Source organism: Rhinolophus sinicus, linkage group LG02 (genome assembly GCF_036562045.2).
Source record: "Rhinolophus sinicus isolate RSC01 linkage group LG02, ASM3656204v1, whole genome shotgun sequence".
Taxonomy (NCBI): Eukaryota; Metazoa; Chordata; class Mammalia; order Chiroptera; family Rhinolophidae; genus Rhinolophus; species Rhinolophus sinicus.
The window spans coordinates 157,638,365-157,656,600 of record NC_133752.1 but is presented as its reverse complement, the minus strand read 5'-3'; the positions used below and the strand labels follow the sequence as shown (position 1 = coordinate 157,656,600).

The following is an 18,236-nucleotide window of genomic DNA, read 5'->3' as shown; positions in this document are numbered from 1 at the left end:
GAAGGTAAAAGTCTATTCATGACCCTGATTTGAAGAAACACCTCTTTATGGTCACTGGGATCGATGAAAATGAGGGTATAGTTCATATAGACAATAATTCGTACCTATGACTCTCTGGGCCTATTCTACATGACTTCAAGGGTGTTGAGAACTACCCAGAGTAGCAGAAAGAGGATGTATACACGTAGGATCTTAGAGAGAGAGAAAACATGGAGCTAGGTTGTCCAGTTAGACACTTGATGTGATATGGAATTTCTGCTCAATCAGTGAATTAGAAGAAATTATTTTGAAACATTTATCATCAGCATCCTGTTAGGAGGATTAAAACACATATATCACTTCTTAACTTTAGAGGCGGAGGGGAAATGGATGGAGCCCATAGTACGAGATGCTCAATTTTTCTTTCAGCAGAAAAGAAAAAAGTGCATTATTGTTTTACCCGTCACTGTGCCTTGAATAACAAAGACATGAAGGAGAGAGTGCACTTTCTATCTCTCTCCCTTGGTGAAGTCATTCCTCCTCAAATTCATTTTCATTCTTTCACTCATGTATTTGTTCTTTTCTTCTATTTGTATTCATTCGCTCACTTATTCATTTATGCACCTATTGAACAAATGCTCTTTAAGTGTCCCCCATCTGCCATGCATTATTCTAGGTGCAGAATGATTTTCTGCAGTAAATGAGATACACAAGAATCCTGGCCCACAGAGCGTACAGTCTAAGGAGGGCAATGGTAATAGGCAGAGAGAATCCACTAAAAAAATAAGTGAACATAAATGGAGAAATAACAAGTTACATAAATAAAACTGACTGATATGACAGGAACTGGTTGAGGGCTATTTTATTTAAATAGTCTGGGAAGACTGTGTGACCAATGAATACATGAATGAACAAATGGAGAAGACAGGTACACAAATAAATGATAAAATGTAGCATGTCATATATGTAACAATAGCGTTTCAAATAAAGTACACTGTAAGCATAAACAAAGAAAAAGCTATATATAACCAGGAGTCATTTAAAACATCCTTAAATCTAGATAAGGTTTTAGTAGAGAAGATGGTGAATGAAAGACATTCCTGACTGAGAAAATAAAATGAAAAGAGAGAAAGTAAAAGGGAACACTTGCCATCTCCAGCCAAGATGACTAAGAGCAGAGAAATGGAGGCAGGGTAAGGGGAGACGTTTTGAAAGCAAAGGAAACAGATTGGGGCCAGATCATGGTAGGCCTTGAACACCAAAATACATTTTAATAAAAAAAAAAAATTCTTCAGGCAAAGGATTTGAATAGACACATATCCGAAGAAGATATACAAGTGGCCAACCAGCATATGAAAAGATGCTCAACATCACTAATCATCAGAGAAATGCAAATCAAAACCGAAATGCAATTATTCTTACACTCATTAGGATGGCTACTATAAAAAATAACAGAAAATATCAAGTGTTGGCAAGGATGTGGAGAAATTGGACCCCTTATGTACTGTTGGTGGGAATGTAATATAGTGCAACAACCACTATGGAGGCTCCTCAAAAACATAAAAATAGAACTACCATATGATCCAGCAATCCCACTTCTGGGTATGCATCCAAAAGAACTGAAAGCTGGGTCTTGAAGGGATATTTGTACACCCATGTTTTAGCAGCAGTATTTATAATAGCCCGAAGTTCAAAGCAACCCATTCTATCAATGGAAGAATGGATAAACAAAATGTGGTCTATACATACAATGGAATATTATTCAGCTTTAAAAGGGAAGAAAATCCTGTCACATGCCACACACAACATGAGTGAATCTTGAAGACATTATGCTATGTGAAATAAGCCAGTCACAGAAAGACAAATTCTGTATGATTAGCCTTAGATGAGATAGCTAATGTGGTTACATTCAAAGAAACAGAAAGAATAGTAGTTACCAGTGGCTGGGGAAGGGAGAAAAGGGGAGTTGTTTAATGGATATCGAGTTTCAGATTTGTAAGATGAAAAAATCCTGGAGATCTGCAACAACGTGAACGTACTTAACACTACTGAACCATATACTTGAAAATGTTAAGATGGTCAATTTTATGTGTTTATCACAGTAAAAATATTCTTCAGTTATTTAAGTCCTCTAAATTGTCATGCTCTTTTGGATTAAACTTTTAAGACGTTGTGTGTGTATGTGTGTGTTAGGTTTCGAGAGAAATATGTATCTGCTTGGATCTACATTAACCTCATTTCTCTAAACCCCACCTACATGGATCTTGGAAACTTGTTTTATATTGAGCAACAAGCTAGCCTAAAAAGGGGACTTTGAAACGTGCTTTATCAGTCTTTATCACTTTTGAATTATTAATATTGGCATGTTGCAAAAGTTCCCATTATATTAGCTTTCCCATACGATTCTCTTTTGCCCCACCCCCTTGTGAGTCCTAATACATTTTTCTAGTGTACACTTTTCTAGTTTTATACATTTGTGTAATGTCTAGGTTAGATACATTTTTATTACTAAATTTAATGTATTCAATATATGAAAATAAATTATCTGATATATAAGGTTGCCTCCTATTAAATGTGGATCAAACTATAACTAAATGATAGAGCCAAGTGAATATTAATGTTTAATATTGCATTACTTGATTACTGCACATTATATTTTATAGGTATTGAATCACATAAAAACACATAAGGTGAATACCAAAGCACCTTATTTTCTACATTAGGTCACAAGTACTGAGATAGAGCATATAATTTTAAATGTGTTTAAATTTGGAAGTCTTGTGTATTCACTTATGATGATTTTTTTTTTTTTTTTTGCTGTTTAGAACTTCCCTTCTACAGTTATCTGCATTTTGTGTTAACACAGGAGGGATACTTTTCATTGCACAAAACTGGCTCACTTTACGTGATCGGAACTTGAGAAGCTAATGTTTCTCAGGTTTCAAGACAAAATGCTCAATGTGTGGGAGCACCTACTGGTGAAGGATGATATAGTCCTATAGACTGCTTTTATCGGACCTTGTAATTCATGCCAAGTTGGAGGGCATGAGGATTACGAAGCCCTTACGTGTATAATTAAGGGAATCCTGTTGCCAGACAATGGTTATCGCTGAAATATTGTAACAGAGTGGTCTTAGTCAGGAAATAGAAGAACTGAGAAGATACCACAAAACAAATATGCCACTTAGATGGGACCACAACTCTTAACAGGAATACAATTGTTTAGTATTGATGTACTAAAATGTTTCATGAGGGCTGAGACCAGGTCTGTCTTGTTCACTTTTGAGTACCTAGCACAATAACTGGTATCTTGAATATGTCAATAATTATTTACTGAATGAATGAATGTTAACCAGTTTGAGCATTTCTTCCTCAAACGATGAAAATTTGCCCTTTGTTATCCTCTCATAGGACCACATCCATCATTTATAATAAAAACAATGAAAAATGTATTTTGTATAAAGTCTATACAAATTTCCTTTTCGGATGGAAAAATACATCTGTTTGGTTAATCAGAAACCTTGAACCAGTTAAAAATATACTTACAACTTTAGAATTAAAAACAGTAATAATGAAAACTGACCTAAACTAATTAAAAGGAAGGTGATGGCGAGTTGCATAGGCTTTGTAATCAAATATTACTAGGTTCACATTTCAGCTCTATGTCTTTGTAGCTGTGAGAGGTTGGATGCATTACTTAACCTTTCTGTCTTAACTTTCATCTCATTGTATATGTAATGCTTTGTGCCTACTTGGTAAATAATAAATAGTACCTATTGACTTTTTCTGTTACTGAGGGTACTTCTTTTCCTAATTTTCAATGGACTGTAAGCTTCTTGGGACAGGGATAATATTTTATTTATTCCTAGAACCTAGCACAGTGACTGGCATAGGTTGGTACTTAATAAGTAAGTGTGTTGAATTAATAAAGAAAATAAATATTTAAGCAACTCCTTGGAGACTATTGTGCATAGTACTTCACGAGGTTGTGCACCATACAACTTGTAACTCAGGTGTATGTAGACAGATACTCAAGAGTCATTTACAATATAGAGATAGGGCATTTTCTACTACTGGGATAATTTGTAATTCCTTTGGTTAATCAAATTTTTCTCATGATGATGAAGACATTCAAAAGGAACGTTGAGCTCAAGTAATTGCACATTGGGTGGTGTCTATATTACAATGTATTCACCCATAGCCACATTCTAGTTTAGCTGCATAGTGACTTTTCCCTTTAAGGACACTTTTCTCATCTGTTTTCATTAACACGATCCCTGCTTGTAAGTGTAGGTAACTGGTTTTGAAAATTTCACAATAGAAACTGTGAAGAAATTCTGTACTTGGTAATCAAGAAAGGTACCAATATTGAAGAAGGGATTTGCTTTTAATAAAAATGTTTTATACATCCCTCTGAAATTTCTCTTGTGGCAAACAGTACAACTCTAAAACATAGTTGTCATACCTAAATGTATATCAGCAGAACTGTACATACTCTGGGTTAGGTGAAAGTACTTTACACTTCTAAATGAGAATAATTATTGCCCATAAAGTTTCAAAGGCATCTCTTTTAATCAATGGTTAATAATCAATGACAATTTTCTGTACATATCAGAAGTATGTAACATTCTCTGGATTTGGGTTCCAACGTGTAACAAATTTTTCTAGGCTTATGGAATCAAAAAACTATTCCAAACAGATTTTAATAGGCAAAGAGTACTGCCAAATATGAAATTATCCTTGGAACCAAAGTCTCAAATAAAAAACTAATATGTTCATTTATACCTTCATTGGCAGAGCAAAATTTGACACAAAAACCAAATTACTATCAAGGGAAAACCATTCCAATTGTAAACAAATGTAAATATATCATTCTCCTTGAGATTACTGGAGAGGGATTTTTACACATTATTTATAAGCACACACACACTGTTTTAGACTCATGCTTGACATAACACTACATGCTGTAGAAATATAATGCAACATTTTCACAGAATGCAGCTTATTTTCCAAGGTTGAAAGGTAACAACAACGACAAAAAAGCACATTCGAAACTTGTAGCTTTCTTTGACGAACAAAAATAAAAAAAAACAGAAGTCAAAAGTTTGGGTAAATACGTAAAATGGTAAAAGGAGTTTGAAAATTGAAATATCCTTTCTTTTTCCTTTTGTCATCTATTCCTTGTTATATATAAAGACAAAGATGGCTATTTAGTTTCTTACTCTTGTTCACTTTTTTCATAAAACTGTAAAAATAGTAAAATATGGTACGTGCATTAGAACACGGAAGCAGTTAAATAGTACATAAATACAGATTGAAATCACAGTTTCCCCCCTCCAAGTTAGAGTATATTGGTCCTGGAAGAAAATTCAGAAAATAAATAGGCACAAAACAGTTCATGGAAAACATGTTCCTCTTATAATTTCAACTTTTAAATTGCAGTGTATAGCTTTTAGTACAAAATTTTAGTACAAAATCTTTGAATCCTGTACATTATAAGTAATGAGTCCTATTTACTTCAGCTCATTGGTAGGATATATTAAATAAGGGCTAATTATAAATCTAATATTTGTTTTGGCATTCTTTTCAAAGTTTCAAAACATAAAATATTGGGTCCTAAATGCTTGATTGTTTTCAAATTATGAAAATTATGTACATGTTTCAAATGAGGATTTTTCATTTTCGTCTTAAACATTTAAAAGTTAACTTAAGACACCTGCCTCAGATTTTGTCCCTACAGCAGTATCAACTGGATAACTGCTAACATAGAAGTTAAGATTAATGGATAATTTTCATTAAGTGTAAGTTTTGGTTCCATGCATTTTTTTTTAAACCTTTGATACGTGCCTCACTTTTCTAAAGGAAGTAGTAGTAACTGACAAATGAATAAATGGTTAGCTATGATACTAAAAGAAAAACTTAAATAGCTGTACTGTTTATGATTTTATAAGATCAACTTCATATAAGATAGTTACATTTATTGATAATTAAAAATGTCTTAGCATGGCAGAACTGAAAATATCATGATGTTCTACTACAGTCATCATAAATGACTTCCAGGTAATCTACCACCTGAAAAAGTCTGAGAATCGCTGACTTAGCATCTATTATGCCTATGTCTAAATAAGCAAATAAAATTCTAAACCACTAACAACTGATCATTACCATTTTTCCTGGTCCGTCAATACGGTAGCATAGACAGTCAGAGACTAAAATGCCAGTCCTGCCTTTTGTACTTCAAACTCCAAGGTGCATGAAAAGATCAGATTTATTCCCTATGACTATTCCATACAGATTCTTGTTGAATAAATATTAAATTTACCTATAACACAATTAATTCCCCTTCTGATTGCTGGCTGTAGAGGCACGTTAATATTATGAGTGCATAGTTACTGAAAGATTTGCTAACTTTCTTGGCTCATTTTAAACCACAGACCAATGATTTTTCCAGTTTGTACTTAATTTCCACTATCTTGTAAACAGTAACCAAATAACAGGAACATTACCAAATTTATTTTCCTTTCAACACCTCATCTAACTTTTATTGATATTGTAGCCCTGTTAGCTTTCAAGGATAGTATGTAGTGGAAATAGAACTGAACCAGGGAATCAGAACTTCATTTGATCCCTGGATCTGTCCCTAAATAAACTGCACAGTTTGGGCAAGTCTGAGTGTCAATTTTTTCAAAAGCAAACTAGGAAAAATAATATATGCCTCAAAAGATTGCCACAGGATGAAAATGCAATAACGTAAATGAGGATTGTAAACTGTAAAGTACTGTTCCATTTGTCATTACTATTGTGATTCTGAGAATCCCTATATTCTAATATAGTATTGCTATTTGAAAAATGTGGTAGACTCCTCCTTTGTGCACAAAAACAAGCTAAGTATTTCTGGACAGAAGTTGCAACAGATAATGCTGCCAAGCAAAGCAACAGGCTGAGACAAACGTTGTTTGGATACTTCTTTTGTATATTGGCAATTCTCTTTTTAAAAACGAAAGAGTTTATTAACAAATATGTAATATTTTCATCAAAACTAATTTGGTATGTTCTCACCTTAACGTGATCAAAATCTAAAATAAAAAAAGTATATGGCATTTTATACATGTATAGCATGCTTTTTTCTTTCAACCACTGCCATTAAAATAATTTTTTCATATTTAAATTATTTATCAAACTGTCCGATATTTTGTATACAGGTTTAGTTGATCACTAGCAATGATAAACCTGAATTCTAGCTATTAAACCTAATAACCATACAGACTGAAATGTTATTCAAACTTCTAATTTTATGTACCTGATTTCAACCCAAATGCTGCTCTTAAGTTGTTTCATTCTCACTCAAGATATCTCCCATGTTTGTTAAGAACTGCAGACACATCACATACACATAGTAAACTGGGTATTCATAATGAATTCACCTAGAAAATCCTGTTTTACAGGTGAATTAGGCTTTCACTAGGAATTAGTACAAGCCATAATGACTAATCTTACATAATGCATTGGTTTATTTTCTTCTAAAAAGTGAGATCATATATTTCCTTAATGTTAAAATCTTATAAAATATTTCTTGTTGCTATTTTTCTCTGTGCTTAGTTTAACACAATGCATGCACTATAACAGTGTCTTGTCGCCTTTACTTCAAAACTAACTTTTAAAGCATGTCAAAACAAATTAGGATGTTTCATCTTCATGTTTGATTGTTTTCAGCACTGAGTCTTCACCCAAAATTTTACATAGTTCATTGAGTCTCTGCTGCATTTTGGGAATTCCAGCTAGCTGAGATTCTAGCTTTTGTTTTTCCTCACTCAGTGTTAAACGGATTGCAGTATCCAATTGTTCAAAGCGCCAACCTCCTTCACCATCAAACTGTAATAAATGAGTATGGTATTTCCTGCATAATCAAAGTAAAATAATATTATTAGCAGTAATTGTAAAAAGCCATTTTAACTATCATTCTAATTGATTTCCAAAGGTAAATTTTAAGTAAGGTGCCTATTTTACATTTGATTTTCAAATTGGTAGTTACAAAATAGTCACAGGGATATAAAGTACAGCATAAAGAATGTAGTTAATAATATTACAACAACTATGTATAGTGCCAGGTGGGTACTAGACTATTCGTGGGGATCACTCCATAAATTATATAAATGTCTAAACACTATGCTGTACACCTGAAATTAATATAAAATAATATTGAATGTCAACTGTAACTGAAAAAAATACATAAAAAAACAAACAAAATAAAAACAAAAATGGATCCCCTGATTGACACTGTGGAACAAAACCCCTTGATTTGAACTGTGATATTAGCCCGAAACAAATTTTCATTATGTTAAGCCCCTAATATTTGGGGACTGTTTATGATAGTAATTGGCCTTTCTGAGTAAAACATAGTTTATACTAAAACAAAAGGCTTTTCTAGATATGCATAACAATGAAAGTAACACCAAGAATAACAACTGCTTATTCAGTTGTAACAGTTAATAAATTAGAAATAAAAAAATAAAGAAACTAGAACAACTTATACTCTTTCTACCCTATCCTGCTCCCTCCAACCTGTAAGGTCTACAGGCAAGATAAATAAAAATTAATTCGGATTTTATTTTACTATAGTTCCCACATAAAAAGTAAACCATTTCCTGGTTTAAGCCTGACTTTGAAAGTTAAACATGCACAACAATTTTATACCTACAAGATTACATTAACTCATTGCTTTGACTTAGGAAATTTTTTTCCCCTCAGAGGTCTTACCCCTTTTTTGTAGCTATGTAAAGAAACAAGAGAAAGCCACCATGTAAAAAAAAAAAAAAAAAAAATCCCTCAAGAGGTTAAATTTTGGGATTTTGTTTGTTTTTTTTTAACTCCAAAAGTCATTAATCTCTAAGAAATTCTATTGCTTAGTTTAAATTTATTTCATATTCTGAATGTATTGCAAAAACAAACATGCTGTTGCATCTATTTAATTTTTCATAACCCAGTATGGCTACTGAATTAATATCAAAGCATACTCAGAATGGGAATAAGGAAAGGAAGCTGAGGAAAGAAAAACTTTTTAAAGGTTATACAGAAAAACCTGTATTGAAATTGTAATAAATACCGATAACAAAAGATGACTACAAGTCATGTGTATACATTTTTTTTAGCACCCCCGGTATATTTTATATTACACATAATATATTATATATTTAGAAATCAGTATATCCAGCTGTGTACCAAGTAGCACTATTCCTTGAAATGGCTCCTTATGCCTCTCCATTTCACTAGCTTCATTGGTCTGGGGTCTGGTGGCCATGGCTTCCTCTTTCTGTGTGTAGAGATCACAGCCCAACACTCGGCATAGGTCAGCCTGGGGTGGTAAGCCCAAAGTGTTCTCACAGTGATGGTAATTACCGCATTTTCTCGAAAATAAGACCTAACCAGACAATCAGCTCTAATGCGTCCTTTGGAGCAAAAATTAATATAAGACCCGGTCTTATTTTACTATAATGTAAGACCCGGTCTTATGTAAGACCGAGTATAGTATAGTATAATACTAGGTCAATATAATATAATATAATATGAAATATAATACTGGGCCTTATATTAATTTTTGCTCCAAAAGACGCATTAGAACTGATTGTCTGGCCAGGTCTTATTTTCAGGGAAACATGCTATGTGTCCATTTGTGCCTGAATTCTTTCACTTAACAAAATGACTTCAAAGTTCATCTAGTTGTAGCATGTATTTGTACTTCATCAGTTTTTATGACTGAATAATATTCCATTGTATGCTATTGCATATTTTGTTTATCTATTCATCACTTGATGGGCATTTGGGTTTCATCCTATTTTGATTGGACGGTTTTAACATGTTGCAAGATGGTAAAACTAAGCTGGGTTCAAGTATGTCTAAAAGAGTATGGATGGATCTAGAGAACATTATGCTAAGTGAAATAAGTCAGACAGAGAAAGACAAATACCATATGATCTCACTTATATGTAGAATCTAAAAAAAAAGAATAAATGAATGAACTAATCAGAAACTGTCTCAGAGCTATAGAGAAAAAACTGAGGGTTGCTAGATGGGTGAGGGGTGGGGATAAGGGGGAAAGTGAGGGGATCAGAAAGCACAATTGGTAACCACAAGATTGCCACGGGGATACGAAAGTCAATTTGGGGAATGTAATCAATAATGTTGTAAAGATTTTGTAGGGTATCTGATGGACACTTGTCTCATTAGGGAGACCACTTCAGGGATGGTGTAGGTGCCTGATCACTGCACTGTACACCTGAAAGTTGAAGCTGAACAATAATGAATGTCAACCACAATTATATATATATAGTTACAAGGAGTGGCATACAGCATTAGGAATAGAGACAGTGGAAATGTAATGGCTATATGCGATGTCAGAGGGGTAGTAGGGTAGTAGATGGGGGGAGAGGGGTTATCACTGTGTGAGGGATATAAATGATAAATGTCTAACTATTACATTGTTTTGTACACCTGAAACTAATTTTTTTAAAAAAGAGTAAAATCACTCTCAAGCTGAAGGTTGAAGTTCATGTGTTTGATAACATATGACAAGAGAGTAATGATCTTTTCCATATACTTTGGAGTTATCTACTATATTTAGTTTCTTTAGTGTTCAAAAATTTCACCTTCCAACAAGTGGGACCTTACAAAAATTAAATTGAAAACAATGTAAGGAAATGTCAAGGAAAAAAAATTAAAAGTGTGAAAATACTGCTATTAAAATATGAAAACTAAAAGTAATGGAAAAACAGAAGAATGTTCATACAGGAAAGAGACATACTGGTAAAAATATCGTTTTGTTTATTTCATTCTCAACTTTTCTTGGGCCTTCCTAACCTTGGATCTACAACCATGAGCAATTTTTGAATGCAGTAATTTAGATCTTGGGCAACTTCCATCTTCAACATATAAGGAAGGTTCAGCTCATCATTCCAGTCCTACAACATTATTTGATTTCTACATGGAAGGAACTGAATAGGTGTTTTAGGATCTGAGATTCAAAGGTGTGTTCTAGATTATAGGCTAAATAATATTTTGGGGTTTACCTTAGAGGAATTTAAAAGAAACTATTATATTAACTGAGGTTCATTGGCAATAATCTGCAGACTTCCTGCACAAATAGGATACAGCACAGGAAAGTGGTAATTATAAAGCTATAATTGTATTCAGGAATCAAATAATTTAATAAGCGTCTATAATTTTTGACCACTTCAAATACTGGTAATAATTTTAATCTTTACAATAAAAAATTACCCATCTGTTCTTATGGGGAAAATATAATACATCTTTTCTCTCTTCTGAAATCTTTTCAGGAGAAATAAGAATTTCTCATCTGGGGAGCAAGGATAATCACAAATAATAAAAAAAGAAAAAGAAAGAAATGATAGAGTTCTACAAGCTAAAATGACTAAACTAATGCATAAGGTAGAACTAAAATGATTTTTTAGTTTTATGTGGGAATGTACTGTGAGTAGGTACCATTAAAAACATGCTTTTCTTATTAAAAGACATAAAATTATGGATTCTGTTATTTCCTTTAAAAATTATTTGTCCACTATACACCTATTAGAGTGGCCACAATCCAGAGCACTGATAATACCAAATGCTGACAAGGTTGTGGAGCAACAAGAAATCTCTTTCATTGCTGGTGGAAATGCAAAATGGTACAGACACTTTGGCAGACAGTTTTACAGTTTCTTACAAAACTAAGCATACTCTTTACCATATGACCCAGCAATTGCACTCCTTGCTATTGACCCAAAGAAGTTGAGAAAACTTATGCTCACACAAAAACCTGCATATGAGTGTTTATAGCAGCTTTATTCATAATTGCTAAAATTTGGAAGCAACCAAGATATCTCAATAGGTGAATGGATAAATAGACTGTGTACATACAAACAGTAAAGTATTATTCAGTGCTAAAAACAAATGAGCTATCAAGCCATGAAAAGACACGGAAGAACTGTAAATGAATATTACTAAGTGAAAAAAAGCCAATCTGAAAAGGCTAAATACTGTATGATTCCTGCGATATGACACTCTGGAAAAGGCAAAACTAGGGTGACATTAAAGATCAGTTAGGAGTTAGGAGAACAGAGGGTTGAATAGGCAGAGCACAGACGATTTCTAGAGCAATGAAAATATTCTGTATAACACTCTAATGGTAGATACATGTTATAAATTTGTCCAAACCCATTAAATGTACAACATCAAGAGTGAACTGTAAGAGTAAACTATGGACTTTGGTGATAATGCATCTGTCAATATAGATTCATCAATTGTAACAAATGTACCACTCTGGTAGGGGAAGTTGCCAATGGGGGAGGCTCTGCATGTGTAGGGCAGAAAGTATATGGGATATTTCTGTACCTTTCTCTCAGTTTTGCTGTGAACATAAAATTGCTCTAAAAACAAACAAACAAAAAACCCCAAAAAACAAAAAACCCAAAAAACTCTTTAAAAACAACAACTTATTTGTTCCTTAAATTCTGAAAAAATGCCTGACTGCTTCCAGTGCCTCTAGGCTACTTGAATAAAGAAATGAATGACAGGATAGCATAATAAATCTACTGACAGAGGTCAGAAAACCACCAGGACTGAGAAAGAACTCCATGTTATCTCAACATGTCATCAATTAGGAAGCATGTCTGTAAGTGACAAGTCCATACCAGAAAGAGCTCAAGAGTTCTTCTGACCTGGTTCTATGTCATCCCTGAATCAGAGAATTTACAGGCAAATGTTTTTACTGTCTTAAAGATACAGTTCCTATTGGTTTACTCCAGGAAAAAGTCAGAGGAATCACACTAATTGACATGGACCCTAACTCTATCCTTGACAACATCAAGACTGCCTCTGGAGAGATTAGCAAATCAGGGTCCTATCCCACCAGATGCCAATGAAATCTTAACAACAGAGAGACAAACCATAAATTTCAGTAGAAAGGGGTCACTTCATAAAATGCTCTATTTTCAGGTCAACTCTCTGGGGAAGAAAAATTATGAAAAATCTAAAGGTTTAAATGAAATGTGAAAATAGATTATCATCTTCTCTAAAGAACTAGAATTCAGAGTCAAAGAACTCTGATCTAAAGTGAATACTCGGTTTACTCACAATGTTTAAACATCCCTATGAGGTGAAAGGTGTATAAGGACTTCAGGGGTTAATTCAAATAAAGCTTGCTACTTAGTCTAGGTTTCAAGTCATGTACATGATGACAGCTTTGGCATAGGATGAGATCAGCCACCTGCTACAGAATGTGCCAGCCTGTCCCTCAGGAAATAGGCCAAGGATATAGAGTGCACTGAAGTTACTAATACGTCAAAATAAAATATATTGATTGATTAAACAAAAATGCAGTAGACAGTGGAATGTAATAGGAATGAAACAGTGTTTTATGCTTGTGTATGAGATACATTTTGAGTTCCTTATAATATGTAGAGTAGGATCCTACAGTATGGAGAGTGTAATCATGGTGACTTTTCTCATTTTTCTAGTTCTCAGTTTCTTCAGCTGTAAAGTGGGAATAATTAGACTACTATTCTCTTTAGGGTTGTTATGAGGTTTAACTAAAATGAGCCTAGTAGAGAATAGGTGCTGAATCTGCATTAGCAATAATGATGATGATGATAAATCAATGGAAAGTAGGGGGATGGTAAAAATCCCAAGAGGTTTTATGGAATATTATTTATGAATTATTTTCGTTCATTTTTTCCTTAAAACAAAACACACAAAAAAGTTTTCTGTTTTTTTTTTTGTTTTTTTTTTTTTAATCTGTGTCTTCTTCAACTTAATCATTTGGAGGAATACCAAGTACCAAGTTGTGGTATTCCCCCCCCCACCCCCGGATTTTGAACAAAGAACTAAAAAGATGATGTAAAATTATATATTATTTTCCAGTACATGCTACAGAATTATGAATATTTTCAGTTAAAAAAATCACCAAGTTTTACTACTTCTTTTCAGGATTATTAGAATGTGATGGTAGTTTTCAAATAGCACATTAATGTTATGATGCTAGGTTTGGGGTATCCAAACTACTAGTATGCAACCTGACACAAATACAGATAGAAAATAAGTGAAATGTCATAGTGTAAAGTTTAGAATAGTTATTCTTTAAGAAACATAAGGAAAAAACGATCTATCACACATTTGCATTGGAAACACTTACCAAAGTGAAGGCCTGTGTGTTATAGACAGTAAGGAAATTCCAGCCCCTTTTGCAGCCTGAAATATTTTTCCTTCAACATCAATGCTGACAGCACTGGTACATTCATCCAGCAATGCGTATTTTGGTCTTTAAAAAAATAAATTAATGATTTTCCTATTTGAATAATATATCTTTATTCAAACAGTATGAATTGCAATGTTAACTTTTTTAAAGGAGCAAAAAGTCTATGACATTATTAAAATGACAAATGATAAAGCAAAAGAGCAGTCATCCTCCTTCCCCCTTTGGACTAGAACATCATAGTCGTCTTATATTTTAAACTGATTTTCTAATACCTGCTCATAGTACAATAAGCTATATTATTATGCAGATGGGTGAATCATAAATGTGAGGCATAGGAAAGATGAGGCATAGGAAAGGTCACTGAGTGCATTTTCCTGCAGACAGCAGGTTTTCTTGGTGACAAGGTCCTGACTAATTACATGAAAAATATATTACGATAGCTAATTATCAAATAAACCACAACCTCGTTAGAAAAGATTTACTGAGAAGATAATTTTATCAACAATGTGAATACCTAATCACTATTAATGGAATTTTGTTGCTATAAGACTATGCAAAATTTAAATATGCCTAATCTGATAAGTTTAGAGTGGGCGTTAAACCTGGTAACATTGTAACCATGCTTCATAAACAAATTGTTAGGGAAAAAAAAATCAGTAAATATTTCTCTGATTGTACTCAACGATTTTGTTGTTTCTAGCTCAATTTTTTACTCTGGAACTGACTCTCTTCACTACTATCAGAGGCATCTATCACTTGCCACCATTTTCCTCTGTTTATTCTGTTCATTTCATCTTACCCCCCATTCTTATCTTTCTTTCTCCTGTACCTGTTTTCTTTCAAGCCTGTCTGGACGTTAGGTATGTATTTGATACTCAGCAACATGACTTAGCTTTGTTAATAGGACCAAAGGTGAACTCATGCACTGTCACTTATTTACTTCAGGGTTGCAAATCATTATCAAGTATTTACTAGGACAATTTCCGCCATGAACATAATCTGTTTTTAAAAAATACAATGAAAAGATAAAAATTGAAACCAGCAGTAATTTCTCATTCAGCATAAATATAATTACTTAGCACTGTAAGTTGCTTCTGATGGATTTGCTTTTTAATGAGATTCTGTTACATATTTGGGGTATGGGGAGGTGGGGAGTAGTACAGGCTCATAGAGCCAGGAGTTAAAGGCAACTTTAACACCCCATTTGACTTGAATAACCACTCGCCATGCAAATAACTAAAAGATCATTACAGGTTCCCCATGACATCAACAAATGTATTTGCTGGTTGGCTTTTGGTTACTGTTCTGGTTTAAGTATTTAGATTTATTTCTTTGTCTCAGTTGATCACTGTTTTGTGAATGATTTTTTTTTTTTTTTTTTTTTTTTAAGGGGAAAAGAGGAAGGACAAAAGGCAGTATAAAAGAAAGAGGTTTGGTTTCCAGTTATAAAATAGTCATGGGAGATAATGCACAGCAAGGGAAATAGAGTGAATGACATCATAATAACTGCATGGTGACAGACTTACGAGATTTATTGTGGTGATCACTTTGTAAGGTAATAAATGTTGAACCACTATGTTGTACACCTGAAACTAATATTATACTGTATGTCAATTATAATTAAAATAAATTAATTTAAAAAGGAATTTAAAAATTTTCCACATTAAAATATGAGAGGTTTGGGTAAAATTTTCTTTTTTAGGTAAATTTCTTTGCATTCATTAACATATTATATTGTGTCTTATTTTTCAGAGTGCTTTGAGCTAAACAGAGAAAAGATGCCATTTTACAATTAGAAAAGAAGAATATATGTCACACTCTGTTGTCATAGCAACCCCTAGTCTAGCAGATGTAAAATAGATCGCACGCTTTTGTTTCTTTGGCAGGACTTGTGCGTGTGTGTGTGTGTGTGTGTGTGTGTGTACTTAAAAATGCTAAACAACAGTTTGAATCTGGAACTGACTTAATTAAGAAAATATTAGATAATATTGTTTCTCAGATCTTTCTTCTGTTTTCTTTCGTGTATTATCAAAAGAGTGAGCCTTGCAAAGTATCTAAGCTATCCCCCGCAAGACAGGACTTTATTGATCAACCTTTAAACATTAAAATTAAAATCCTCTCAAGAAGAGTGCACAATTGTGATAGTTAATACTCCCTGCCAAAGTTCTCCATTTTAGCTAGCTCATATCTTTCACATTGCTATTCAAATTTTTTCATTAACCCTTTGAGGATGAGGGAAGGCAGTTTCTCATTATTATACTTTTCCTTCACTGGGTTTAATTCCTATTTCATTTTATTCTTTTCCCCAATAGATTCTGCTTTTCAACAACTTCCTTATCTTCACTGATCTTCCTATGGATCACTAAATTTTCTTCCCACATATACTTGTAACTTGATCTTTATTCATTCTCACATTATATCCAAAGTATTTTAGATATACAAGTATCAACTATTTATTTCATGTTACAGCTACTTGAAATTGCTTTGGGTTGGCATCTTTTATTAATGCCACTTGCTCTTCATCATACTTTTTTTTTTTTATTAACACACTGACATGGTGAGAAATTTACAGTCACATTTTACATTCCACCATATTACATTTCGCCAACTATGCTGGTGATCATATTACTGAATATTTATGGACAAGGCTCAAACAGATTCAAGGTGATAGTGAATAACAGCTGGTCATAAATGTCAAACTGTAAAGTTCACTGTTGAATTTTACCACGTCATCTGAGAAAGGGGCATTACAAAATGCACTTCACAAAAAATTCTAAGTTAGCAAATTTTGGTTCATATTTTTTTATCTTGCCATATTCTTAAATGAACCATGTACATTATAAATACCATGTTATTAACACAATAAATTAAAAAATTCCAGCAAGACACAAAAATCATACTGTCTGATTTAATTTATATGAAACTGAAGAATAGAAAGAACAAATTTATGATGATAGAAATTAAAACAGAAATTATCTATGAGGGAATCTGACTGGGAAGTGGCATGAAAGACTCTCTAGGATGATAGAAATGGTCTCTATCTTAATTGGGGTGTTGGTTACATAATGTCTATACATTTACCAAAGTCAATGAATATACTTAAGGTCTGTGCACTAGGTACATAAAATTTTATAATAATTTTTTTAAAACTCTGACTAGCTATTACATAACAGCTTACAAAATAAATAGAGGGCTATAAATTGTAATACTATATGCAAATAGTTACATTGCAAAAGCAAGATAAGAACTAATTTCTGCGTATCAATACCGACAAGAAGCGAGCCCCAAATTTTAAATGTTATAGGTAATAAGAAAACAAATCTTTTCTTCTTTTTACTTTTCGAGTTTTCCACTTTTACAAAATGAACACATAATTATATTGTAATAAAATTGTTTGAAAGATTTCTTTTTCAATGATAAATATATTATAGTCTTATCAAAAAGGATGAACCTAAATATAATTAAGCTTTTAGCTCTAATTTCCAGTTTACAGGAAAAATAGGAGATTGAGGAAATAAGTAAAGAATCCCATGAAGAAGCAATCAGATATATCTAGAATGGGCAACATTCTTATAGAACAACTGACTCAGTTTCTTTAACAAGTCAATGGCAAAAAAGCGGGGTGGGGGCAGGAGGCCAGGGAGGAGCAGACTCTTTAGATTAAAAATTAATTAAGAGATATAATAAAACTCAATATGTAAAACTTGTTTAGATCTTGGTGTGAGAAACCAAGTAGAAAAATACATTTTTGAGACAATGTGGGAAACTTTGAATAGGAACCCGGTATTAGATGACTTTAAATAATTATCAATTTTATTAGACACAATTATGGTATATTATTATATAAGAAAATATCTTAATATTTCAGAGATTGATGCCGAAGTATTTAAGGGGAAAAAAATGCCACAATGTTTGGGATTTACTTTAAAATGCTTCAAAAATAAAAATAATAGATAAATCAAATGTGGCGAAATATCAGACTTGTTCAATCAGTGTGAGGGGAAAATGG

General features: G+C 33.0%; 1 protein-coding gene across 3 annotated transcripts in view; it reads right to left on the bottom strand.

Annotated features, from left to right (window-relative positions):
- Window positions 1-18,236, bottom strand: part of ABCD2 (ATP binding cassette subfamily D member 2) — a 116,556-nt gene that overhangs the window by 57,992 nt on the left and 40,328 nt on the right. For 2 of the 3 annotated variants that reach the window (XM_074325836.1, XM_019736340.2), the window contains exon 9: window positions 14,165-14,290. In XM_074325836.1, coding sequence (XP_074181937.1) covers window positions 14,165-14,290 — 126 coding nt within the window. Of the gene's footprint in view, window positions 1-4,527; window positions 7,877-14,164; window positions 14,291-18,236 lie in introns of those variants that run through there. The other variant, XM_019736330.2, reaches the window with a different exon arrangement.